The 26,217-nt window shown below is 39.1% G+C and overlaps 3 protein-coding genes and 1 long non-coding RNA gene across 6 annotated transcripts; 3 read left to right on the top strand and 1 right to left on the bottom strand.

Moving 5' to 3' along the window:
- The first annotated feature begins 454 nt into the window (after positions 1–454).
- LOC140302152 (lactadherin-like) lies at positions 455–12,906 on the top strand. Of its 2 annotated transcripts, none has more exons than XM_072380936.1 (10): positions 455–684; positions 5,585–5,710; positions 5,795–5,926; positions 8,305–8,418; positions 8,563–8,744; positions 8,828–8,983; positions 9,075–9,219; positions 9,952–10,136; positions 10,231–10,386; positions 12,043–12,906. In XM_072380936.1, exons 1-10 carry the CDS (start codon positions 609–611, stop codon positions 12,184–12,186), a joined length of 1,416 nt encoding a protein of 471 aa, XP_072237037.1. In that variant the 5' UTR covers positions 455–608; the 3' UTR covers positions 12,187–12,906. The 2 variants fall into 2 exon arrangements, with proteins under 2 accessions (XP_072237037.1, XP_072237036.1); XM_072380935.1 differs by having other exon boundaries at positions 9,934–10,136.
- A 2,509-nt stretch (positions 12,907–15,415) lies between these two features.
- Positions 15,416–18,095, top strand: LOC140302147 (hyaluronan and proteoglycan link protein 3-like). The gene is made up of 5 exons (XM_072380931.1): positions 15,416–15,659; positions 15,744–15,966; positions 16,047–16,192; positions 16,477–16,779; positions 17,201–18,095. The coding sequence occupies exons 1-5, from the start codon at positions 15,524–15,526 to the stop codon at positions 17,488–17,490; spliced, it is 1,098 nt and encodes a 365-aa protein (XP_072237032.1). The 5' UTR covers positions 15,416–15,523; the 3' UTR covers positions 17,491–18,095.
- Positions 18,096–18,216: 121 nt separating this feature from the next.
- Positions 18,217–22,279, bottom strand: LOC140302146 (uncharacterized). Of its 2 annotated transcripts, none has more exons than XM_072380929.1 (4): positions 22,236–22,279; positions 21,005–21,176; positions 20,689–20,909; positions 18,217–19,282 (listed from the first exon to the last, which is right to left on the bottom strand). In XM_072380929.1, exons 1-4 carry the CDS (start codon positions 22,257–22,259, stop codon positions 18,968–18,970), a joined length of 732 nt encoding a protein of 243 aa, XP_072237030.1. In that variant the 5' UTR covers positions 22,260–22,279; the 3' UTR covers positions 18,217–18,967. The 2 variants fall into 2 exon arrangements, with proteins under 2 accessions (XP_072237030.1, XP_072237031.1); XM_072380930.1 differs by having other exon boundaries at positions 22,245–22,270.
- LOC140302148 (uncharacterized) lies at positions 19,776–21,196 on the top strand. Its single transcript, XR_011914948.1, has 2 exons — positions 19,776–19,872; positions 20,276–21,196. It is a non-coding gene; the product is annotated as an uncharacterized lncRNA (long non-coding RNA).
- Positions 22,280–26,217: the final 3,938 nt, after the last annotated feature.

The raw sequence follows: 26,217 nt of genomic DNA, 5'->3' as shown, positions 1-26,217 counted from the left end.
TGGGCATAGTGGTGCCTTCACTTATCATCATAAAATAGGCTAGTCATAACAAGTCATATCATGTCTTATTTGGAATGACAGTGACTCTTAGACTGAACCACGTTAGACTATATGATACATTTCAGTCACCTTAGTTTTAGATTATTTCATGATGAAGAGGAATAATTAAGTGCATGATGCCTGCGGATATTGTGCAAGTAGGTTAAGATATTCCCCATAAATATATAAATCAAGTAAAATACTAAACGCAAAATTTACAAACAGCTCTTTTTTGGCTAGATTTCATTCTTGGCTTTTTATTTTTTTTATTTTAAAAAATAAGTATTTGCGAGTATTAAACAAGGAGCAAAGAAAACACTAGATGTGCATAATCGGCAGCCATGAATCAAGCTTCAGTGGACGTCTCCGCCCATTGGAAGACGTCACATGTTGTCACCTCAATCGGGAATTATCAAAAAAAAAAAAATCCCATCGCCTTTACTTGACTACACAGTCTGAATTCCGATATTTCCCACAGCACTTTAAGGAAACACTACTTGAGTTTAGCGGTACGACGTCGCTCCGAAGAAACAATACCGACGAACAAACATAATTTAGGGTAAACAAATATGAAACGGACTGGGCTTGTAGTAACAGCGTATGTAGGAGCATTTAGTCTTCTTCTTTGCCTGTATTCGGTCAGAGGTAAGTGTCCTTTCAAACTGACGAAGCGTTTCGAAACTCATTAATCGTATGCAAAACTCCTCAAAGGCTCTTGGTTGTTGCTCTTAGGTGTTGGCAACTTCTTTTTTAAATAAAAAGAGTCCATTCACCCTTTTTCCGTGTTGTTTACAAGTGGACTTGGAAACTTCCACCCAGTCGTATTTTCCATAGCATTTTTTTCCTTTTTCCAGATGTGATTTTTTTCCTGGAGAAACGTAACTAGGTCGTGAACCTGTTTGGCTTCTTCTGCTTCTTGTTTTTTAGACTGTAAATCAAAGTGTCATTGTGTTGTAAAAAGTGCCGTGGGAGGGTGTTAAAGAATGGCTAAAGAGGAGATGTGCAACAGGTTGGTAACCGATTAAAATGCAGTCATTTCTCCGAAATATTCTTTCTACTCCGCTCTTAAACGCATCATCTGTGATTGTCAACTTGACAGAGTTGTTCTGAAAATGTTTTCATTTGATCTGTCAGGGGACTGAAACATTCAGGATGCAGTTTATCCCTCAGGGCAGTCGCGATGTAATCGGTACATACTGATTACATAGCCATACCAGCTTATTATTTTCCTGGTGGGGTGCATGACTCTGTTATTACATGTGAGACTGTTATTGCTTAGTCCTGTTTTGCATAGTGGTCATTGAAAGAGGCAGTTCTTCTATTTGTGTCCCTCATGCACCATTTGCAGTCATTTCTTGAATGTATTTCCAGACATATGTGGAAACAGTAATGCACCTCAAAGCCTGTATTCTACTAAAATTGTCTGCTCGTCTTATATTGTATTGAAGTGGACACCTGTGGACACCTTTCTGGTCACACAAAGAGGCGATGCAGATGGAGCAAGAAGCAACACCATATGTGCTCATGTCTGGAGCCTGCATGAACCAGCTGTTCACTCAAACGTGCCATCGACCTGCAGGACTTGAAATGTGTCAGTCAAACACCTGTTGCCATCAGGTGCTTTGGCTCTCTTTCTCTGTGCTGCCGTGATGTTTGTATACATTCGGGGGCTGAATATTATCCACCTGTTGGTCAGGTGTGCGGCATGCCCAGAGTTCCTCTGAGCTCCTACACTCTTGTGTAACGGCTCAGTCTTGAAAGAGCAACATGGCTAATCCTGCAAGCTCTTAATCCAGAACATAAAGATGTTCAACTGTCTGCAGTGGCTTGGTATTAGCATGCTGGAAATGTTTACGCCTTTCTGTTTTGTTCTGGTGAATTTGTTCTCAAATAGGATTTTAACTGTTGGCACAACAAGAAACCAGTTGCACGAAAGTTTTCCTGCTTATTTTAACAGTTGTTTTAAATTATCTCTCTATTCTAAATCTTTATGCAACAGGACAAAATGAAAAATAACCTGGTTCTTGCCAGGTCTTAGAAAGAAGTAAATACAAGCTCTAATGAACAACAACACATGACATATTACACAATGTCATTATTTAGCAAAAACTAAGTCAAAATGGAAGGAAGCAGTGTGGGAAAAAACTAATGACATCCCGTGATTCATCAACTTGTAGAACCTTTAGCAGCAACAACTTGTTTTTCTGTATGACATTTATCAGACTCATATTCTGGAGAAATTTTGTCCCCCTCGTCTTTGCAGCGTGGGTTCAGTTCATAAAGATTTGTAAACATTGGTTTATGCGCAGCTCTCTAAGGTCCCACCACAGCATTTCAGTCAGGTTGAGGTCTGGACCATTGCAACACCTTGATTCTTTTCTTTTTCAGACATTCTGTTGTAGATTTGCTGCTGTGTTTGGGATCATCGTCCTGTTGATGATGATCCAGTTTCAGCCAAAGCTTTAGCTGTCGGATAGATGGCCTCACATTTGACTCTAGAATACTTTGGTATCCAGAGAAGTTCATGGTGGACTCAATGACTGCAAGGTGTCCAGGTCCTGTGGCTGCAGAACAAGCCCACATCATCAGCCCTCCACCACCGTGCTTGACAGCTGGTGTGAGGTGTTTGTGCTGATATGCTGTGTTTGGTTTTCTCTAAACATGCTGCTGTGCATTATGACCAAACATCTCCACTTTGGTGTGGTCTGTCCACAGAACATTAAATCCAGAAGTCATGTTTCTTTTTAAGATGCATCTTTGCAAACTGAAGCTGTGCTGCCATGTTCTTTTTGGACAGAGAAGGCTTTCTCCTGCATCCCTTCTAAACAAGTCATACTTGTTCAGTCTTTTTCTAATTGTGCTCTCATGAAATTTATCATTTAACATGCTAACTGAAGCCAATAAAGTCTGAGATGGAGGTCTTGGGGTTTTTTGCAGTTTCTCTTAGCCTTTGACTGATGATGTTGGGACGTCCACTCCTTGGAAGATTGGCAAATTTCTTGACTGTTTTCCATTTGTGAATAATCTTTCTTACTGTAGAACGATGGACTCAATATAGTTTGGATATGACTCAACCCTTCAAAGTTTGATGGGCAACAACAACTGCTTCTCTTAGATCATTGTTGATGTCTTTCCTCCTTGGCATTGCGCCAACACACACCTAAAAGCTTCAGACCAGCAAACTGCCAAAACTTCTGCTTTTATAGAGGTGGTCACACTTGTTAATGATTAATTAATCAAGTGCATCTGATTAACAGTACCTGGCTGCTACTTACCCTTTTAATTCCATTATGAATTAGGTACCATATGAATAAATTAATTTCATATTTTGACCTCACTGGCAAACAAAATGAAAATAAACTTCTGTGGATTCTGCTTGGGCTGCTCAAAGCTTGAAATTTGACTCTGACGTGGCGTCTGATGAGTCAGCGGGCTGGGGAAGAAAAGAGCAACATGAGTAAAAGGTGTTGCCATTTTGACAGCTCAAGTGGGACTCGTAAATCTATGCTCTGCGTATCCTGCTGGAGGTTTTTCCCTTTATTTTACTTGGTCCAACCAGGATCTGTGAGTCAGCAAGTTGGGTGTCACAGCTGCATCTCCACTTTGTTGTTCCAAATGCTCAGGCCTGAAACTCCATCGACAAAGAGCAAACACAATGCATCCAGTGCCTGTCATAACTGAAGTTTCATTGTACCAATGGCTCACTGGGAGGAGACCCAACAATGCCACGCATGTATCCTAGCCCCCCAACCAGGAAAATATAGAAACATAGATCCATACTGTCTTTGGAGTGATGGGCTCCTGTAAAGAGATGAAAAGTTTTGATAACTCAGGCTATCCTGCCTCCGTTTTGGTGACTCTTTAAATCAATATCTTCTAGGTTCTAGTGAAGAAATATGTAGTTCAATGTTTCCAGGAAAGGAACTGTTGTTTTTATAGTTTGTTTCACTTGAACAGTGCAAGAAGAAGTAAGAAGAAGTTAGGTCAAAGTATGTAAAACTTTGGGAAAACTTACTTTGAAGTTAAAGGACTGCAGTGATAGTGTTACTTATGTGAAAGTATGTGAGAATGATGAGGAAACGGTAATCACAATAAATACCCATGGCAGGAAAATGCTGCCATTGACTGTTACAATATTACGTGATTATTATTCAAGCATTATTATGAAACTACATTTTACTGTTGTCATATCAGACTGCAGATAATGATTTGTTTTATTGTAAATAAATCTTCTGATCGTTTTTTCTGTTACTTTATTGGTGTTTGTTCTCAAAGCAGCATCATCAAAATATGAACGTTGTCCACTCATTATTAGCACAAACATCTAAAGTATCAAAATTGCTGAAAGAATACCAGCAAAGTTGCACATTTAAAAAGCTTGAAACGTTGTTGTGTTTACTTGAAAGTTACCTGAAAGCTTTTCAGAAATAGTTTTTAATTCATTTTAGCCCAATCAGCCAAGTGTTTCAGCTCTACTTCTACAGTATAATCTAAGAAAAACAATCACACAATAGCATTTGTTTGATTAAAATCTTAATCTTATAAAGTAACTGGTTACCAATCACTTCGCTTTGAAATATAATGGAGTAAAATTATCAAAAAAGTTGAAAAGTTTGTATATAACGAGAGTGAGGAAAAGCACATTTTACACCACAAACCTGATTCTTTATCATTTTCTTCTATTTAACGAACAGAATTTGGAACAATGATACCACATCTAAGGTTTTCTCGCTCAAGAAAGCTAAAAATAATTCAGAGTGTGCTCTATAGCTTAAATATATTTATTTTGAGCTCACTTATGTGGTGACTTTATACTTTATACTAAAATTAAGATAACCTCTGACTTTGACTTTAACGCTTGTGATTTGATGTTTTCACTTGAACTTGAGCCTTTTGGTCTAAAAATACCTGAGATCTATCCAGTGATTCAACAGTGTGTTATTTTGAAATTCCCTTCCACCTATCAATTCATTTCCCAAATGCAAGACAGCATCCAACAATAACCATGCAGAAAATAAGTACTTACTTTCTAAAGCATTGATAATATTTTTCGATTTAATGTATTGTAGCTGTACTGTAACAGGGAAATTACATTACATAGTACCCTGGATTTATCAACCATGAATATGGACTTGAGTGTGAGGACTTAAAACTTGTTCATGATATGGAAAAATAGTAATAAGTTATTGAAAATGTACCAAATGAAGATAATTAAAGTGAGGCAGTAAAACAAATGTCTATGTTTATTTGAGCAAAAACCTTTAGCAAGGCCAAAAGAGAAGAAGCCCGGAGAGAGGAGAAAAACAAGAATTTTTACTGTGTTTCTTGAACAAGGTCATTTAGTTTTGTCTGTTTTTTTCCCACACAAGTGAGGAGATAGCTCCTGCAAAACAAGAATACAGACGCCACAATGCATTTTCATGTACCAGGATATGAGAAGATACGATAAGAGGGAAAGATACACACACTCTGTTGTTAAAATATGTCGTTATGGTAGTTTTGATAATCCTTACACTCCCTGTTTCGCTGTGTGTTATTGTCCCAGGTGACTACTGTGAAGTTAATGTTTGCCATAATGGAGCAACATGTGTGACGGGCGTAGGAGAAGATCCCTTCATCTGCATCTGTGCGGATGGCTTTGCTGGCGACACCTGTAACCTGACAGAGACAGGTAGATTGGAAACACAGTTTTCCGGAGGAAAGTCGTGGTTGTTGGTATATTTGGACTAACAAAGTCTTTTCTTCCCTCCTTCAGGACCCTGCAGTCCTAACCCCTGTAAGAACGATGGGACTTGTGAAGTCATCGCTCCGACCAGACGAGGAGATGTTTTCAATGAATACATCTGCAGATGTCAGCCTGGCTTTGAGGGAGTGCACTGCCAGATCAGTAAGTTTTCTTCTGCCTGGATCTCAGGTCTCTGAGCTGCCAGCTTTTTGCCTTGTGCTGCTTCAAAGTCACATGTTTACATAATCATTGCAATCCCAGCAGATCATTTATATATTTTTTGCAGCAGACCAGAGTCCAAAGTGAAAACTCCACTTTTAGCAGATTTCTCTACAAGTGTGAGCACTCGAGAGGTTTTTCCACCCTGCCACAATGTCAGCAGTGAAAGTGATGTGTCTGCTCAGCAGTTTCATGAAAGGAACTCTTTCAGCGGGTTCTGTGGTTATTCTGTTTGGCTAATTAGTAAAAGACCCCTCCAAGTCTCTTAGCATGCAGATTCCCTCCACACACGGTCAACACTGCATCTTTTTGTGCTGAAGTTTGATCCAATCAGATTAAGTTTTGATGATAATTGATTCCATTGTGTCCTCTTCAGAAGATACTGAAGCTTGTTTAATTATTGGACAGCTTTGGGTTTATTACAGGAAACATTTTTTAAAAGAGGCTGATGCTGAAAGGAGAACTCGCTGAAAAAAATGTTGAACGAATCCTCCCAAAGCCCAGAGTCTGACTACCAACTGTATGTTCGTTGGCGAAGTCTACTAACAAAAATCTGCTAATCTTTAATCAGCTAAATTTTCACTGGTTGGACTACAATCAAAGTGAATGAGTTGGAACCTGTCCAGTATTAACTGTTCACACACATTCACAGCTGAGAATAATTATATGAACAATCTGAGGTGAATAAGGAGAGGTTGTTGTGTAAGAAGGGAAATTTCCATTGCAATTCTAGAGACAATTGAAAAATTACAAGGATTTAGAGTTTCAGTTTGAAAAAAAGAAAATCTCCCTTCAGACGATGAAATATTCAGTACTGGCAGTATCTTGCTGGTCGGATAAAAGTAATTTCCAGTCTACCTCTAAGTAAAATCGCTTGTTTCTCAATGGTATTAGCTGTGCTGAGCCAGTGTTGTGGCATTTGTTTTTGAGTTGAGACCAATCCTCTTAGCATTAACGGGAACAGGACCCAAACAGACCCAAGTGGCATTACGTCAGTTTGTCATCTGCTTCAGTTCAGAAGTTTCTAGGTGTTAAGGAGACACAGAAAATGTAGCACACAGGCACAGTGGATGGCTTGTGCTCGGTTTAGGCTTGCTCTTTTTTTCAAGAAATTTTGTGTATTAGTTTTTCTCAGGTGACTGGTTAAAATGATATTCTGTTATCTGGTCTGGCAGCTAAATGTATTGATACACATACAGGAAATGTAGAGCCAGTACATTTACACACTCAAACAGATGCAGACAGTGGGTATATGCACATACATATTCATACATGAGTCATTTAACAGATTGTTTTGACTGTGTCTAGCTGTTGGTTTTGAGGGGTTCTGTTTGGAAGAAACAAAAACTGTCTGTACTCAGACCTGATCTGGGTTTGGTGAGTACTCTCTAAATGTATGCATTTGGATCAGGGGAACATCACAAACATCAACTGGTATCAAGCACATCCAAAAAATTCTGTCAACAGTGAATTTAATATTTTGATTGATCACTCTGGTTGCCTGCTTTATCAGCCCTCTTTTAGAATATGTAGGTCAATCAGACAAATGGAAAGAATCAAATCTGCTGCTGATCAGCTGAAACTGCACATCCACCCCAAAGCTCTTCAATAAACATCTGTTGTTGCTGTGGAAGTGTTCCACCTTGTGGAAATTAGTGTGCATTGCATGTTCAAGAGGTATCAAGGATGTAAGGGCAGACATGCTTCGTTGCCATGGTTACTGTAATTATGCATTTATTTATTTTTTAATTTATGTGACAGTGACAAAATATTAGAGACAATGTTACTTTAAGAAAAATGCAACCATTGCCAATTCTATAGGACTTGTAGTTGTGGCTGATTTGCAGAGATTGTTCCTAAAATGAGTCTTTTGTAAAAGAAGAAAAAGCTATCACACCTAACTAATTACTTTTATTGGAAAATTTTCTCCTAATAATCCTGTTTGTGCTCATTCTGGTCCCTGAGTGGATATTCTGAGATGGACAGAATATTAATAAAACCTCTAAATATCGCATTCATCGACTAACCTTTCATCCCAAAACCTGCTTCTCCAGCTCAGTGTTGCCCTCTGGGGCATTTCTGTCGTCGTGTTAGATTCAAGAGAAATTACTTGTCACAATTGTATGTTGGAGACACAGTGAGGCTATTGTGGTGGTTCACCCGTCACAGCCGCCTGTTCTCTCTGAGTCATTGTTGGGCAGGTGGGCTCCACAGCTCCAACAGTAATCCTTTTTTGTGCTTGTTGTTTGACACAGAATATTTCTTTAATCTAAGATTTAGTTTTAGGACATTTAAAATGAACTGATTGTTGTGTTTGTCAGATGTGAATGACTGTGCCAAGCAGCCTTGTAAGAATGGTGGGACCTGTCGAGATCTTGATGGAGACTACACTTGCCAGTGCCCTTCACCGTATGTTGGAAAGCAGTGCCAGCAACGTATGTTCACCATCTATCGTCTCCCAGATATACACAGAGTGATTTCTTTCCAAATCATTAAAAGATACATTGTAAAATGACCTTGAGATAGGTAAAATATTGAAACACTTTAGAGGTAAAGAACTCAGAAATATTGCTTGCCAGGTTGTATTTCTCTGCTGGGGATGGAAGGAGGAGCAATTGTGGAGTCCCAGATTTCTGCGTCCTCGGTGCACTATGGCGTTCTAGGTCTTCAGCGCTGGGGCCCAGAGTTGGCTCGACTCAACAACCAAGGCATCGTCAACGCCTGGACGTCAGCCACACATGACAGGAACCCATGGATTGAGGTGAGAGAAGCAAGCATTTTAAAGTCATAACAACGACAAATAAGAGCAATGACACTGGCTGACGCATGAATGTTTCCATAAAGATTAATATGCAGAAGAAGATGCGTCTGACGGGCATCATCACTCAGGGAGCAAGTCGCATGGGTGCGGCTGAGTACATCAAGGCCTTCAAAGTGGCGAGCAGCTTGGATGGAATCAGTTACATCACTTACAAAGCAGATTCCATACGCAGGGATAAGGTTAGACGTTACACTGTTATAAATAATGTGTTATTTCTCAGAGACAGCTGTATTTTCTTCAGTATACTCACCTCTTGTTTGTGTGCTGCAGGTTTTTGTGGGGAACATCGATAATGACAGCACAAAGACCAACCTTTTTGAGCCTCCTATCGTGGCGCAGTACATCCGCATCATTCCTGTGGTTTGCCGCAGAGCTTGCACGCTGCGCTTGGAGCTGGTGGGCTGTGAGCTCAATGGTAAACACCCCTTACAGTTTTAACTCTCACAGAAAGTTCTGAAACTTTGCAGATGTTGAGGGCAGGTAAAAATCTAATATGATGTCAAATCAAGTCAAGTCAAGGCATTTCATCTGTAAACCTTATTTAAGAGCAGCGGCACACCGAGGCTTTGTTTAATTTACCCACTCTCCATTGTTTTACTGTGTTGATGTCTTCTTTCTGTGATCACACTGACGGGCAAAAGGGTAGTTAAATGTTTATTTTAAACTGCAAAGCATCTAGTTTTAAGACCACATAGAAAGAGTATTGTATAAACAATAGTCTGTGGAAAGCATTTGCCATGCAACAATAATAGCAGCCAGTCACAGAACTCACAACACAACAACTTGTCCGCCTTCATCCTTTGTCCTCTCTGATTGTAATAATTATAACCTTTACAGGGAAACAGGGTTTATGTAAACAGATGAGTTCGTAGCTTTGTGAACTTTATTATCTTTACTTTTATTCTCTGTACACCTCTTTCTATTCCTTTCATTTGGCTGTCGGTGGGTGTTAAATTGATTTAATCAGTCGCATGCTTTGTGGATTTTCTTAATTTTCTTCAAATGGTGGGTGAAGCTGATTCCTCTCTTTATCGGGTGAATTTAATTGTTCCATTTCTTGTCTGTTTTTTCTCTTTCTGTCTCTTTGCCTTCCTCTCCTTCCATCTTGCCATTTGCCTTGGATTCACAGTTTATTCAAACGCGGCAGGTTGCTCTGAACCTCTTGGAATGAAGTCTCGCCTCGTCTCCGACGACCAACTTTCAGCCTCCAGCACTTTCTGCACATGGGGCATCGATACTTTCACTTGGCACCCTCAGTTTGCCCGACTGGATAAGGCAGGAAAGACAAACGCTTGGTCTCCCGCCAACAACAACCGTTCAGAGTGGATCCAGGTGCTGGAAACTTTAGTGACGTCTTTACTGATAATATTTCCTTGAAGCCTGCAGGTTCTGGAGAATTTCAAAGTTTTCTCTGGTCCCTCCACAGGTTGATCTTCAGAAGACAAAACGCCTCACAGGAATCATCACTCAGGGTGCAAAGGACTTTGGGGTGGTGCAGTTTGTGTCAGAGTTTAAAGTTGCATACAGCAATGATGGAGAATCATGGCGTATAGTGAAAGATGAGAGCACCGGCAACGATAAGGTCAGACGAGCGTGGTTATACCTGAAATGTCTTCCATCCATACAGTATTCTGTGTACATAAAATATTATACAGAAGTCTTGAGCCACCCCAAATGTCTATCATTTTGCTTCCAAGAAGTCAGAATTGTTTGTAATCTTTTAAAGTGATCCTGAGCAATAGTTCCCCAGGTTTTCTGAAGGTCTTTTGAAGCTTTTCATTAAACATCAGCTGCTTTTTGCTTCATTTTCAGTCCAGCCACTAAACACTGACCTATGAATCATTGAGGCATAAAAAGACACCCAACTCAAGGTGTTGTGTCTACACATAACAGGCAACTGAGCAAAAAAAATATTTTTATTTGTATCTTTAGCCTGGCCTGTCGCAAATATATATAATATATATATAACTTAAGTTACATCTATGAAAATTGCGAAAGATAACAGTCTGACAGACTTAGAATAATATTTTTTACCAACAAGGTGATTCCCAGAGTTATGAGCTGAGAACTTGGCATTTCCCAGCAGGGTGAGAAGTGTGGCGGAAAGAAAATCTGTGAAAACTGTACAAAGACTTTGAGGACAGAAAAACTGTCTGGCCTAAAAAAATTATCCACAGCAGATGAACAGTTTAAAAGTGAAGTCTTTAAAAAATAGAAAAAAAAATCCAGCAAAGACCTGATACAGGACTTGAGAGATGCATCTGGATCTTCAGCTGCCCATCTACTGTTCACTGAAGCCTCATCAGAAATGGTCTCCATGGATGGCTGTCAAGTAGCCAATCTTACTGAAGGGAAACAGGGAGAAAAGTATGTCAAATGACACAAGAAGTGGACTGAAAATCAGTGGCAACAGGTCTTATGGAGGGATGAACAACATTATTGAATCAGTGTGGGATCATCCTGACAGAGAACGGAACAAAAAGCAGCCGACATCCAAAGAAGAGCTTTGGGATGTCCTTCAAGAAGCCTGGAGAACTATTCCTGAAGACTCCTTTAAGAAATGACAGAAAGGGTTCAGGCTGTGTTGAGGAATAAACAAGCTCATACCAAATACTGAATTTCAAGATAATTAGAATTGTACAAGCACTTTTTGCCTTTTATGTAGTGTTTACATTTATGTTTGCACGTGTTTGAATTCCTGGCAACATATAAAGAAATATGGGTTGGCTCAAGACTTGTAGCACAGCACTGTATGTCTAAGTCAGTGGGGTTTATTTTTGCTTTGAAGAATTGTTTTTGTAAAAACCGTAGTCCAAAAAAGTACAAAAAGTTAAAGATTAGTGTAAGCTGGTCCTCGCTGAAGGAGTGGAAGAGCTTTTGTCCTCATTATAAACTCCCTTTTAATGAGAATTTTAGCCACAGCAGTTGAACACAAATGATCCATTAAAACTGCAAAACAAGCTTTGATGTTTTAACTGAGCACAGAGCTTGAAGACCGATGACATACTGGCTGTCTGGGTGTTGCTGGGTGTTTGTGAAAAGGAAGCACAGCTCAGTTTAATGGACATCACACAACTGTCGCTTCTGCTTGGTTCAAATTGAAGTAGTTGGTCGCCTTCCTCACTCCTTCAACTGTGACAGCAGGGCTGAGACTCTTCAAAGAAGATTGCACATAACATGCTTTATGCACAGCAAATTTACCCTGTAAGTAAAACTTTGACTCAACTTTTATTTTCAGCTTTTCCAAGGAAACATTGACAACAACACCCATAAGAAGAACCTGTTTGAGCCTCCGTTCTACGCTCGATACATCAAGGTCATCCCCTGGGAATGGCACGAACGAATCACTCTACGCATGGAGCTGCTGGGCTGCGAGGACTAGAAACCCTTCACCATTTACCCTGTCCTCCATCTCCATCCGATCGCTCAAGTTCCTCAGACCACTGTGGTAAATGGATTTGGAGAAGAATCACCCGTTTTGCACTCTATGATCATGTTTGCTGAATAGCTTGAACTTTAACACTTGTAGCACTTTCTGACTAGTGACTTATTTATGTTTACATGGATGAAAATGTTTGACATTGCATCCTTTTGTTGCTGACAGAGCTTTCTGTTGACTATCCACAGTTTAATAGCTTAAGATACATATATAAAATTGAGTTTTAGTCCTTACAATTTACTTCCTGTTAGAATTCAAACTCTTGTAGTGAAATCTCTACAGGATGGATGGTAGGCATCAACCCCAGGATGATTGCCTATCATGCAATAGCTGTTTTGTTACTCAGGTTCATGCTATTGTAAATGATGCTGAGCCTGTGTATGACAGACTACATTCTGAAATTTCCACGTGTTCTAGCAGAGAGTTTGTCCATGAGTAGACAACAGAGGCACATTGATGAAGTCAGGCAAACATTTACAAGTTGTTGGTGTGATTTATTTTCCTCTTTCTGTTATTTGACACGTTTCTGCTTCTTCTTACTTATGATTTAATTCCTTTTTAATAATTTTTACTACAAATTTGAAATGTGTAGAAAAAAACGTTTTTCTTTTTTTTTTTTTTTAAAGCAGTTTTTCTTTTTTTTTTTAACCCATTGTTGGCCATGAACTGATATCATTATTAAATGATAAACCAAATCTTTGCTGTTTATGCCTGTTTGATTAAGAGGGTTAGGGTTAAAGATGGATCCTCATTGTGCTGAAGTATCAGCTGTTTCACTGAACTCAGTCGGTTTCTGCTGCTGGTCTCGGAGTCACAGGTTAGTGGCATCAAAAGATTCTTCAGTGAGGACAAAAATATAATTTCCCAGTCTCCGATGAAACTACAGATGTGAAGAAAAAAAACATTTTAGAGTTCATACCTTCAGCTTCTATTTTGTATTAAAATTATTGGTGAAGGGGGGGGCAACAAAGGGAAACCCAACAACCAAAGCTTCAAACAAAACGCAGAACAATGAGTAACAGGGAAAGAACAGTGAAAAACTTAAGGAGCTTTTCTACTGGGGAAAGTAAAAGCTAATACAGAACAGGTGAGGCATTTAGCTACTCAAATCAGATGTCAAAGGCGGGAAAGAAAACTTAACTGCAGTGAACAAAGGAAGCACAAGAGGCAACAATATAAAACGTTTCGATTAAAAATGTGAGATAAAAAGTAAGTGACCACTGACACCAGGAAGTTGAGAACATAAACATGAGAACAGCATATCTGATTAAACATGTTAACAGAGCAAGACATAAATCCAAAAAAACCCCAAAGAACTTCTAATCCAAAACACAACACAGTCTGACAGCTTGAAATACAGAGCTCTGGACAACAAGAATTTGGCCTGCTGTTTATGCGAGTAATTACGCCTTGTTAGACCCCCTCATCACCCTAAACTCACAGCCCTGGTATGTTTGCCCCCTGGCAACAGCTTTCATCTCTGTGGAATGAACGCAGTGCAGGACGAAGGCATCTCTTACACATCTGTCCTAACAGTCTACTGTATGCGAATGTTGTCCGCTGCATGAGGTGCTTATAAAAGATATAGTGCTTTTAGGAAAATACAGCTGTTACCTGGAAGGAGGTTAGGACCCTTCACAGCAAACATCTGCTTTCTGAGATCTCAAGAAATTTCTCTCCTCAACAACTGTATTCATGTAGGCTGGTCCCACTGGAATAAATGTGTGGGGGATTCTTTAACTCATATTTGTGGAAATGGGACCAAAACAGCTATCTGTGCTGTAGAACAGTGCAAACTGTAGTAAGATTTCGCACTAACAGTCTTTCCAGTGTGTCAAGAGAAGAAGAGTTTTTTATGGCATAGTTTTCCATTTAAGACTCTAGTTATTAGATGTACTTGAACATTGACAGGTTGCAGAAAGACACGCAGGCATGTTTTCAGTCCAGCAGCCTGGACTGCTGTTCCAGTTTTAGCAGGAGAGCGTCAGCTTGACCCTGCTGCTCTTCAGTGAAAGGCTAGAGAACTCTTCATCAGCATTATTATTAACATAGCTGTCATACCTGCACCTGTTTTTATCTTCAACAAAGCCTGGGAGGAGGCTGAAATCTGGATAAATGCTTTGCGCATCAGAAGTTGTGCATCCTGAAGACGGATTTTTCCCTGCAGAATTTTCTGATCTTTTCTGAAGCTTGTCAACATTTAAGTTTTTTAAGTTTTCATTTTTGAGGGGATTTGAGCCGCAGAGGGGTGAGTGAAGAAGTGAATAAAAGCAACCGTGTGTCAAAAACTCTATTTTAAGTAATTCGGTACATCAGTTTGTTGTTTCTGAAACCTGTTTAAAGTCGAATTTGTCTAAGAGCATCCTCTTTTTCTTGTTTTTGTTTATTGTCGTCTTACGTCCCAATTACTGTACTTTCAGTACAGTACACAAACAAAGTACAGAACACAAACAACAAATAATAACATTCAATTGCAGGAAAAGTACATTTCAGAAGACACTCCAAAGACAGAAAAAAAATATTTCAAAATTTCACAAAAAAAACCAAAACACATAATCTATAGTATTTTCATATTTTCACAGTATAGGATTGTTGTTGTAATGTTATGTTTATTGTTGTGTTTATGAAGTCATTGTTTTGTTGTGTGAGATATTGTGTTTTGTGAAGCTTATTTTATGAAGTCATATTGTGTTTAATCTTTGTTTTACCTGCCTATTTTGTGAATTATCATGTTTTCTGCTGTGCCATTATATTTGATTGAATGAGTGTTTTGATGTCAGCATTAAGTTTTGTTGTATGTTGCATCTGTCAGTTTTGCTGAATTAAGCCAATGTCTACACTTTGAGAGGACACAAAGAGCAAAAAGAATAGTTTTCTGAAATGCTTTCCCACATGCAAATCAATGCAGAATAAATCCTTCCAATTAAACCGAAAATCATTAACATTTATATGTTCAAATCAGTATATTGAAGTAATTCTATTGTGGTAATACAGAGAGAACCTCCACTTAAAGAGCACTAGTATCAAACGTGGCAACACAATATTCTCTCAGTAATAAGCAGAACGTGTGAACATGGTGTTATGCTGCCCTCTGCTGGCACCATCATGTCACAACATGCTCGAAAGGCTGCAGCTTGCATGTGCACTGAAAACGCCAGAGAAAGAAGCATTAAAACTACTTTTGCTGTACTCAGATAAAGCATTAATCAGATATCTGATTTATCTTTACAGGCTTGAAGACTGCATAAATAACATAAACGATCAGGATTTAAAACCCAGAATGATGATTTGCTGCCTCCAACCGGTGCTGCTGTTGGTGGTTCAGCTGCTCCTCTCATGCTGCATCTCGGCTGCTCCCTCAAGCCAAAACAACTTCTTCTACAATCAGTTCCTCAGTGCAAACGGCAACAAAGAAAGTGAGCTCATTATCAGTGTAATAGATGTCATCATTTTAACATTATCTTTGTTAATGCTGCATACAACGTCTATTTATTCTGCAGTTTATTTCAGTGGTGTGAAGCTTCATGTGGACTCTGCTCAGTCATCAGTGTTTGCAGTCAGAGGAGGCAACGCCACCCTTCCATGCAGGTTTTGGTATGAGCCGGAGCTCAGCTCACCAAGGGAGGCCATGGTCAGGTGGTCCAGGCTGTCCGCTGCTGGGGGACATGAGACAGATGTGCTGGTGGCGACTGGCTCGCAGAGTCAAAGTTATGGAGTCTATAGGTTGTTGAAATAACAAAAACACAGACAAAATATCAGAGTTTTACATAGTGATCGTATGACCTTGTTTGTCTGTTGGTCAGAGGTCGTGTGGAGCTCAGACAGGATTTCCAAGGAGATGCTGCTCTTGTGATCTCTGAACTCCAGCTGAATGACATCGCCCGTTACAGATGTGAGGTGGTGGATGGATTGGAGGACAAGAGCACAAGAGTTAATCTGGAGTTACAAGGTACAGTACAGAGAAGAAGAAATACTTCTTTTATAGCTTTTTATTCTGAGTGGATAGCATGTACAGCTCTCTGTAACAAAAACTGTAATGATTTTTGACTGTCATGGACAGTGTTATTTATAGCACTGTTACTGCTTCAGAATGCTTTAGTTGTGGTTGCTGTTCATTCTGAAGGCATTTAGCCATTATAGCAGGTTATGGCAGCAATGTGTCACTGTCTTTTATAGCCCACACACCAGGTGTGGTGGCACATTTTGACATTCTAATCCAACTCCTCCACCCAGGTGTGGTGTTTCCCTTCCAGCACCCTCATGGTCGATACCAACTGAGCTTCCTGGGAGCCCAGCAAGCCTGTGAGGAGCAGGACTCCATGCTGGCCACCTTCACACAGCTTTTCCAGTCTTGGAAAGAGGGCTTGAACTGGTGCAACGCAGGCTGGCTGGCCGACGGGACAGTCCAGTACCCAATCACACGCCCCCGAGTGCCCTGCGGAGGACACGGCCTCCCACCGGGGGTCCGAACCTACGGCAGACGTCACCAGGACTTTCATCACTACGATGTGTTCTGCTTCTCATCTTCACTCCGAGGTGAGGTGCTTTTTTTCAAGACGTAAGTTGGTGTGACAGCAACAAAATAAAGGTCACAGGTTCAAAATAATTCTTTATGCAGTTCAACTTGCTAAAGCATGAAAATCACAGGTTTTCATAATAACATCAACAACCGTCTGTCCAGATGTTCCAACAGATGCTCACTTTAAAACCAAAACAGCTAAATTCAGCATCTCATTATGTTCACCACTTTTTCTTCACACCCATCAATTTGAAAAATGACACCCCATTCCTTTAATGCTGCTAAACAGTTTTCTCTGTTGTAAAAATCTTACTTCCTTAAAATCCAAACCAGCTTTATTTGAATACAAATAGTAAGAAAAACACCTTTTGAACTTGTCCAGACACATAAACCGATCTCTCTCACTATATAAACTTTTTTTTTTTTTATTCTTCAAAGGCAAAGTCTTCTATCTTCAGCCCTCTCACAAGATGAACCTGACTGAGGCTCAGGAGGCCTGTCAGGGGGATGGAGCACAGATCGCCAAAGTTGGGCAGCTGTACGCCGCCTGGAAGTTCGCTGGGTTGGACCGCTGTGACGCCGGCTGGCTGGCTGATGGAAGCGTTCGGTATCCCATCACCAGGCCACGCAGAAACTGCGGTCCTGCTGAGCCGGGGGTACGCAGCTTTGGCTTTCCCCCTCCCCAGCACAAGCACGGCGTCTACTGCTACAAGCTGGGCGATGAATGAGCGCTTCAGGCACGCTGCTTTGAACAGTGTGTAAACTGATACTCAGCTTGCAGGTACATGACCACCACTTAAATCTAAAAAAAAAAAAAAGAAATCTGCGACTTCACACGATGTTTAACAGAAGGTGAAAGCAAATAAAGCAGCATTAAGAGCGTGCTTTCTTTTTTGTTAGAGGTAACTTAGAATTGACATTTTAGGAGGAAATCCCTTTTTCCTCATAAGAAGTGTTCATACAACAGAAGGAACACATTACTTTTTTTTTTAACCAGATTTTTCCTTCAGAGGCTTTATGTGTAAACTCAGAACATTACTGAGAACATGCTTATGTTATAGGACTGCAAACCGTTATGTCGTCATCTTATTGTATGTTTGTTCTCTATAACTTCTGTACATGAAAGTAAAACATTCATTTTACTGTTATGCCATATCAACTTTTATGGTGTTAACTAGTGTTTGCAAACTTGACACCTCTACTTGTGCTTGCAATTCTATCCATTGATAAAGGCTATGAAATGCAACCCTAAAGCTCAGAAACATCTAACGGTGTTGGCTGATTTTTATGTTGTTAAAATGATAGACGGTGCCTTTCCTTACCATTAAAATCTTTCCACAGAAGATCCATGTCTCGGTTTCTCTTATATCATGAGCCCACAAAAGCACAACTTTAACTTTCACACAGAAAAAGATAACAAATACATGCTCAGCTTTAAAAAAAACACACACACACAACTGGAGGCCATTCAGTCTTGGAACTTCAATTGAAAGAAAAACATATTCAGCTTTGACAAACAGCAGCTTGACAACAAGTCACCCGACTACTGGAAGCACGCAGCTGTGCATCTGTCTGAGGTAGAATCAGAGTTCTCCATTGCACAAATCTTTGGGTATTCCTTGTAATACAACTCTGACTGATATAAAATAAAATAAAAAGTTATTTGTAACAGTTCAAAATAAACATAGTGGACATTTCTAGGCACATAATAAAAGAAATAGTATTTTTGTCACTCGGTGGTTTAGGAACGTTGAATATAGAAACAAAGCAGCTGTTAGCAGAACACACAGGAACATTCATAAGATCCAGCATTGTTTACCACCCTGCTGTTTCTTAAACCTCTGTATGACAGTTCTATACATTCAAAAATCAGTCTGAAACGCATCCTGATAAAGAAACAGGTGGCACATTTCAGGCGGTGATGGTTCCTTCAAGGTAAATCTCAGCTGGTGAGAAAACTGATTGATAAGCAACGAGGATCCCAAACGGTTGTTCGCCACAAACTGATTGATAACGCGTCGTAAACGTGTCGGTTTAACAGGCTGATGACATCTCCAGTTAAAATGAGGTAGCTGGTACAATGACAGTAACCCAAAACATATTTACGGGTTTGTTCACCAAAAAACACAAATTAAAGTCGACCCTGAGTAATAATAAGGTACTTAGATCCCGTTTCCTCATATGAAGCATGTAAACAGTAAACACCTACTGAAACTCAGCTTCAAAGAGGATCCTCTCGATTTTCATCCTGACGTCTGCCTTTTTCTTAGGAGTCAACCTCTTAAACATTTTCACCAGGTTCATGAAGTAGTACTCATCACAGTCTTGAGGTTTCTCAGTGTAGGTCTGCACCATTTTGTCACACTGGAAAGAGTCTGGCTGTGCACTCATCATCCTCCCCACTGTGTCACGTTCGCTGGACCTGGAGAATAAGAGAGACTGCCTGCTGCACCCCTCTTGGCTGGTGTCATCCTCAGAATCAGGGATTATTGTTTCGTCATCACTGTCGTCATTGCTCTCCTGTAAGGACAGAGGACCGAAGAGACATTTTCATACAACAAATCAAAATATTTGCAGTTAAGCCACACGTCCTACTGCGTAAACATTCAGGATCAACGGTTTTTACACAACATCCTAACCCTTCCCCACAGTTAATGCCCACGTAATGTCTTTGCATACAACATTTACAGGGAAAATAGTTGCCCATAGGTGTCAGTGTTTATGTATCACGAGCAAGAAGAATACAAGAAGAGGTGGACTGGAATGAGGTTTAAAAGCACAAAAGCAGATAAATACTAGGGCTGGGCACATTAACACGTTATTTTTGTGTTAACTAATGAATTCATTATCGCCGACAATTATTTGTCTCCCATCAACGCAGTTTTTATTATTTTTATTGTAAAAGTCTGTTGCTCACCGGCTTTTATTTTGAAAAAGTCTATCGCGAGCGAGCCTAGTATGTTGCTTACTGCTGCGGCTCACAGGAAACGGTCAGAAAAGAAAAGAATGGCAGATGAGGGGGCTAAACAAACATGGAGAAGGTTACAGAACTTTTCATTTTCATTTCAAAGTTCTTCCAGACGGCGCAGTCGACAGAGCCAAAGTTATCTGTAAGCACTGCATCGTTGAATTATCTTATCACCGGAGTACTTCTATCATATGACTGTACAGTTCCAATAAAAGTGCGTGATATGCCACTTTTTAATTCAATATTGGATTTTGCGTATAACAATGCGATTAATCGTGATTAATCACAGGAAACCATGCGATTAAAGAATTTAATATTTGCCTAGCCCTAATAAATACAATATCTAAGTTACTCCAATTTCTATAACTCCTGTAAAGCTTCGCCGTAAGTCTGCTATTAATCCAGAAATATGTTTTAAATTTAGGTAACAGCATGCAGAAGTCGCTTGATATCACCGTTTATTGGCTATGCCAGAATGGTCAAAATATCTGGAATGTTTGATATCAAGGTCCTTCGGGCTTTGTGTTCTTGGAATATATCCGTAGGAATTCACACGAACATCGAAGCAGAACAAGCTTTTGGACGTCTCTGGGCCAGCCATTACATTCTGCTGGAAGAATACGGACTCTCCTTTCATTAAAAATGTGGACAAAACTTGGAATACATTGCTCTGAAGAGACTGGCTTTAAACAGCTTTGAGAAGAATACAAAGGTTTGTGGAAATGTGAATATTATAGGGGTCATCCGAACAAAAACAACTATGATAAAGGGGAATGTCTTGTATTTATATTCAGTCTAATGTTGATGCAAGTGTGTAAAGTGTCTGACGTTGGGGGACTGAGCAGTGTTCAAGTGTCTGTTCTTGGTTGTATTTTTCCATGTAAAAAAAAAAAAAAAAAAGAAACATAAATCATTTAAAAACACACACACAGCCCATGCATCATGATCATAGCCTTACGATGCAAAATGAAGAAATGACACTCTCGCTGGGAAATCCGGTGGTTTGGATTCTCTGTGGATCTTCTGCCAGCTGCAGTATTTCGTTCCTCTCATGATTTTCTTGGCAGAATGAAAGATGACTGAGGAAATCTCGTTTCTTTACTAACGTGCCATTGCAGTGCAAACAGTGGAAATGTGGCTGTTTCCTGCACTCCAGTCCACATTTGTGGATCGTGTACTCTAAAATGTGCACAACATATGTAGTTAGGAATGATAAAAAAAAAGGGCCATAGATCGTCTAGCTTAAACAGCACAGAAAACAGAAAAATAATTACCCCCAACATAACAGGCTCTCCTTAGGTGATTGTCAAAATGAATCATAACTCTGGAGCGTTTTGTTGGTTTGAAATTTGCAGGTGAACATATCGGACAATGATACAGGGAGCAGCAAGTCGTGCATCTCTCCAGAGGAGGGAAGGATAGTCCTTTCCGGATGGATGTATGAAACTGGGAAAAGAATTATAAAATAGACGTAAAAATGTATCTGTAAAGCACAATTAAAACAACTAAAGTGCTGCACACAACACCTGGGGCAAAACGATGGCAAAACAAGAGTAAAACACACGGCAGAACACGAGGTTCTGAATGATTTAAAAGAGAAGGAATATTTAATTAAAAACGGAGGGCTGTGCTTTATGAGACGTAAATTAAAGGATAATGGCATCGAAGCACTGCTGTCTGTTCTTCTGGTACCTGTGAGAAGTCTTACAGTGGCATCCTGCACCAGCTGGATAAAAGGAGTCAAGAATAGTCACAAGAGTTTCTTATGAATGCAGGACCTGAATTAGCTGAGCTAGGCCTTGCTGTAAGCCTTATCAAAAATAAAAGTTTTTAGTCTAATCTTAAGAGTAGAGACAGTGTCCACGTCCCGAACCCAAAGCCCACAGAAGAAACACCTGATCGCTGAAGACTTTGCCTCGCATTATACTTTAAACACGACAATAACACTAAAATGACTATATTTATGACATCCGCGTGGCTCTGGGAGGCTAGCTAAAGCTGCTGTGGTGGGACCAAAAACACCAACAAATCGATTAAAAAAAGCAGAACTCAGAAAGTATCAGCTGCGGCGTGCATTAACTAGTCTCGCCGTCTACTTCTACTTTTTATGAATGGGATGTCACATAAAATGTGACTTGTGAGGTAAAGGCGCCAGCTAAACAAGAGAAAACAACAGAGTTCAGCACAGCTTACATCTGTTGTTAAATTTCTACCGACAGTAATGTTGAATTTGATATCTGTTGCTTGCAAGTCCTGTATAACAATTCGGTGCTTTCACGTAAATTTGAATGATCATACTAACAAACAATGTCGGTTACTGTATTTCGTATTATTTACAGCTACCTGAAGAGGTAGTAGGGCCGGTAACTGCCGTTGAATCACTATAAAAAAAGATGTTTTTTCTAAAGGTTTTATTTAATAAATCGATGTGTATTAAATGAAAGTCACACATGCATGTTGGTGTAATTAAAATAGCTAAAAAAAATCGTGCAATTGTTTTCATACATTAGTTACCTGACCACAGTCCATCTTGCTCTTTTTCTTCCTCTTCGATTTCTGGCAGCGCAGGATAATTCAAGAGTACTACTGCCCCCCAGAGGACAAATTGTGAACGTCATGTTCTCTGTCTTTGCGACCAGTGTCAATTACCTAGAATTGCACCGAACTAGTAGCCGCTTGCTGCAGCAGACCTGAAAATGGCCTCTTTCTGTTGTATACGTTCTGTTTCTATTTGATGTGTCTGTTGTTGTCACACTGTGCTGTTGCCACCAGTTCAATTAAAACGATTCTTTCCCCCTTTATTGTTGAAAGATAAACTTGATCAATTCTAATTTAAAAGCTTCCATTATTATTTTTAAGCTTTAATTTCCAGTGATTCCTGATTTTGTTGTCACTTACATGAACCCCATTTTTCCACTGACTGACAATATTTCATAATCTAGTCATTAGGGATTTATGGCTATACTTTTTTTATTTTTAAAATGCTGACACCGAATCACAACTGAATCACTTATTCTCACTTCCTCCACCCACTCTAGCTCTAACACAACTGGAAAAAGCTTGACACACTCAGTCTGACATACTTGCTGAACCCGTGTTTATGAGCCACCCCAGTTGTCTGACCAACTGTAACTTTAAAACCCTGATCTAGGTTTGCTGTTATAATTCTGCACTTAATAATCAAATACACATCGCTCATTTTACAACAGCCAGACTGCTTTAGTTTTTCTGTAATCAGACAACTGTTCCCATTTTGGCCAAAGAAAGATTTAACAGAAAAAACGAGAGGTTTGGATAGAAACTATGATTAACTTGGTAAGAATAACCTCTTTCTTTCAAGCAAAAATGAGTCCTTGTAGTTTTTGAAGGATTCTAATTGGCTAGAGATATGTTTACTTGGTGTTTGACTGAATCCCGTGTGTCCGTCTTCTCAAGGTCAATATGGGATTTCCACTTTCCAGTTCTTCTCTTCATTGATGTCCCAATATGTTTTGAAATACATAGAATAAATTATTACATTTTCATGTTTTCAAAACAGAATCAAATTTCATATCACAGCACAACAGCTTTGCTTGCAAACCACATTATAGTCCGCAACATGTTTGCGATGGACAGTCTAATCGGAAAAATTGGGAAATCTACAGAAAACACTAAAGCCATAACATAGAGGAAAGAAAAAGTTCACATAATTGCACACACTGACACACATACTCACATTAACACATACATCCATACATGCAAACATTATTCTGAAAAATTAACATTAATAAACAACAACGACAGACTGATTTCTGCAACTTTAAGCACAGCTTAGTTAAATAATAACAACAGAAAATGCTGTGCTTATTTAAGCAAAAACCCTGTTCTGTTTTGTCCATCTGACATTTTATGTGTCTAATTTCTCTGTCTCAGCAGAAGAGTCAGTCTTTTTCCATGTCATGAGTCTCTTTGATGATTTCTATCCAGTTATCTCCTGTAGATGGTTAAGGATGTAACCATTTATGTGTGTTTGCTTTTTTTTGCTGCAGTCAGTATCTTCCCAAGATGTTGGTTCCTGTTATCTCTTCTGTCAGATCAGCCAGATAAAGACATTTTAGTGGAATCTGCTGTCCCAAAACAAGCTGTTGGACAGTCCAAATGTGTTTCCAAAATAGTTTTTAGGCAACACCAAAAGCTGTGGCAAATCGGTTTGCATCCGCCACAATTTCTGTTTATGTCAAAAGAGTGTTAGGTATGATTTCATTTTAGAGGTGACAGAGAAATAAACAAGGTTAGAAGTAGAATTGTGGATTAGTTATTGTCTTATTGAATACTTTCTCCCAGTTCTTTGTAATATTTGTGATAGTTCCTTTGCAGTATGCCTCATAGAGTTTTGAAATCAGTGGTAGGAGAGCCAGTAAAGGCCTGAGCTAAAATATTCTGTAGGTGCTTTCTGTTTCACTGTTTCCTGTTTCCTTCAGAAAATATTATCTTACTTCTAAATATCTGGACAAAAGTCACACGTTTCCATTTCTTTCTTTTTCTACTATAGTCTCTGAATTTATATTCCAATGTTTTCAGTGAAACTGAGGACATTTAACTGATGTTCTGACTTCAACTCAGGTAGCGAGCGCCTAAGACCAAATATTTGTGATTTCAATGGCAGTGCAGCCCCTCTGTTCCACACCCGCAAGTGAGCAAACTCAATCCAAGAAAACTTGAGAGAGTGAATGGAAATATTTTGATACTGTGAAAATTCATCAGCCACTTTAATTCTAGGATATGCAGGTAGAATAAATTCAAATAAAAATACTACTCTGTTTAACATCCAAACAAATATTTATGGGAAACATTCAGTCATGTAAAACCAAGTTTAAGGTTGAGCAAATATTCAGCAATGTCTTCTATTTGTTCTATAAATGTTGCAACAATCCAGCATATTTTTTTGGAGATGAATGGAGCTATTGATTTTATAAAATTACTTGTATTTAGAAGCTGTATTCAAAGATCACAGTTAGATAGTAATGATGATATTTCGTTTAGATACACCTGTAAATAAAGGGGGAAAAAGAAGAAGGAGGAAGTTTATTCACAGCCAGCAGATGGCAGTCCAAAGTTTGGGTACTTTCAGTAAACAGCAGGGGCAGAACAAAATGTGCAGTCTTTTAAAAAACTGCAATTACTCTCACTTGTCTTATCCTGAAAAACCTTTTAAAAATGTGATATTTAAAAAAGAAAAACTTTCAAGACTTAGGCCAGAGATCCATGCCTTGATTTAACAAGATCCAATATTTGCATCCAAAATACAGACAAGACAATAAATTATAAGGATTATCCAAATGGACAGTATACCAATCATGAAAAAGATAGAAAAAAGTACAAATCTAACATTTAATTATGGAATTAATTCAGAGGCAGAATCACAAAGAGGGACACTTTAGGGGAGTGATAAGAACACAATGTGCAGTCCCTGATGTAAGTCCACAGACCCTGTAGTATTTCTCAGGTGTATGAGACATTTATATTAGGTATGGTCTTATACCAGGTGATAAAATCTGCACCTGCAGAACCAATCAGGGCTGACCGTCCACTGAGTTTCAGCTTTGTGAGAGTCACTTCTAACTACATATGTAACAGTTGCATTGTGTTATATAAGCAGACAAAACGGCAGAATTCACAGTATGTAGGTGTCATGTGAAAGGTTAACACAACATTATGCAAGGATACTTCTCACAAGGAATGTCTCAGGGCCATCTCAGTGGCAGAAATTCTAAGAATAGAAGTAGATTCATGCTCTCACTAATGACTAAAAGGGTGATCAGTCAAGAGGAATCTGTATTTGTGTGAATGGACTATTTAATATGAATACAAATTAAGAAATTATCGGGTACTCTGTCCCCTTTGTATCCCCTTGAATATATTTTGAATGGTTAAAAGCATCTCCTATCTCACTGACTGTCATATTTTTTGTTAAATCTAATATTTTCTTTTTAGTGCCTAATTTCTGATTTATATTAAAAATATTAAATTCTATGCCACAGGGGAAACGTGTTATGTACTCCAACACATTTATTTCGCACATATACAACTTCCCTGGCAGATCAACATTATAGAAATGAGTCATAATGAGGTTATGAATATTGTGATAGATGACAATATCCAGTATGCTGCAAAGCAATGTGTCAGTGATAACAACTTAATATCTTGAATGTATGATAACATTAGACTGAAAGAAACTATTTATCTGCAAATTGTCTACTTTTGTTTTTAACTCTGTATAATAGCTCCATATATTTACTGTTTTCCATGTATTTGTCTATACTCGACTTTTGTGTCATATTGGATTCTGGTTACAGCATGTCATATATCAAAATGTGTCACAGTTGTATTTGATTAGAGTGGATTGTATCTGACAGGAACAATACAGCTACTGAGTACCACAACCTTGAAATTTGGTCATTGCTACAAATTTGTCAACTCAAGCTTCTACGCCCATCTAGATTCACAA

Source organism: Leuresthes tenuis, unplaced genomic scaffold (assembly GCF_036924035.1).
Source record: "Leuresthes tenuis unplaced genomic scaffold, fLeuTen1.0.hap1 SCAF_2, whole genome shotgun sequence".
NCBI classification, from domain to species: Eukaryota; Metazoa; Chordata; class Actinopteri; order Atheriniformes; family Atherinopsidae; genus Leuresthes; species Leuresthes tenuis.
The sequence above is the reverse complement of the archived record's forward strand: the minus strand, read 5'-3'. Positions and strand labels throughout refer to the sequence as shown.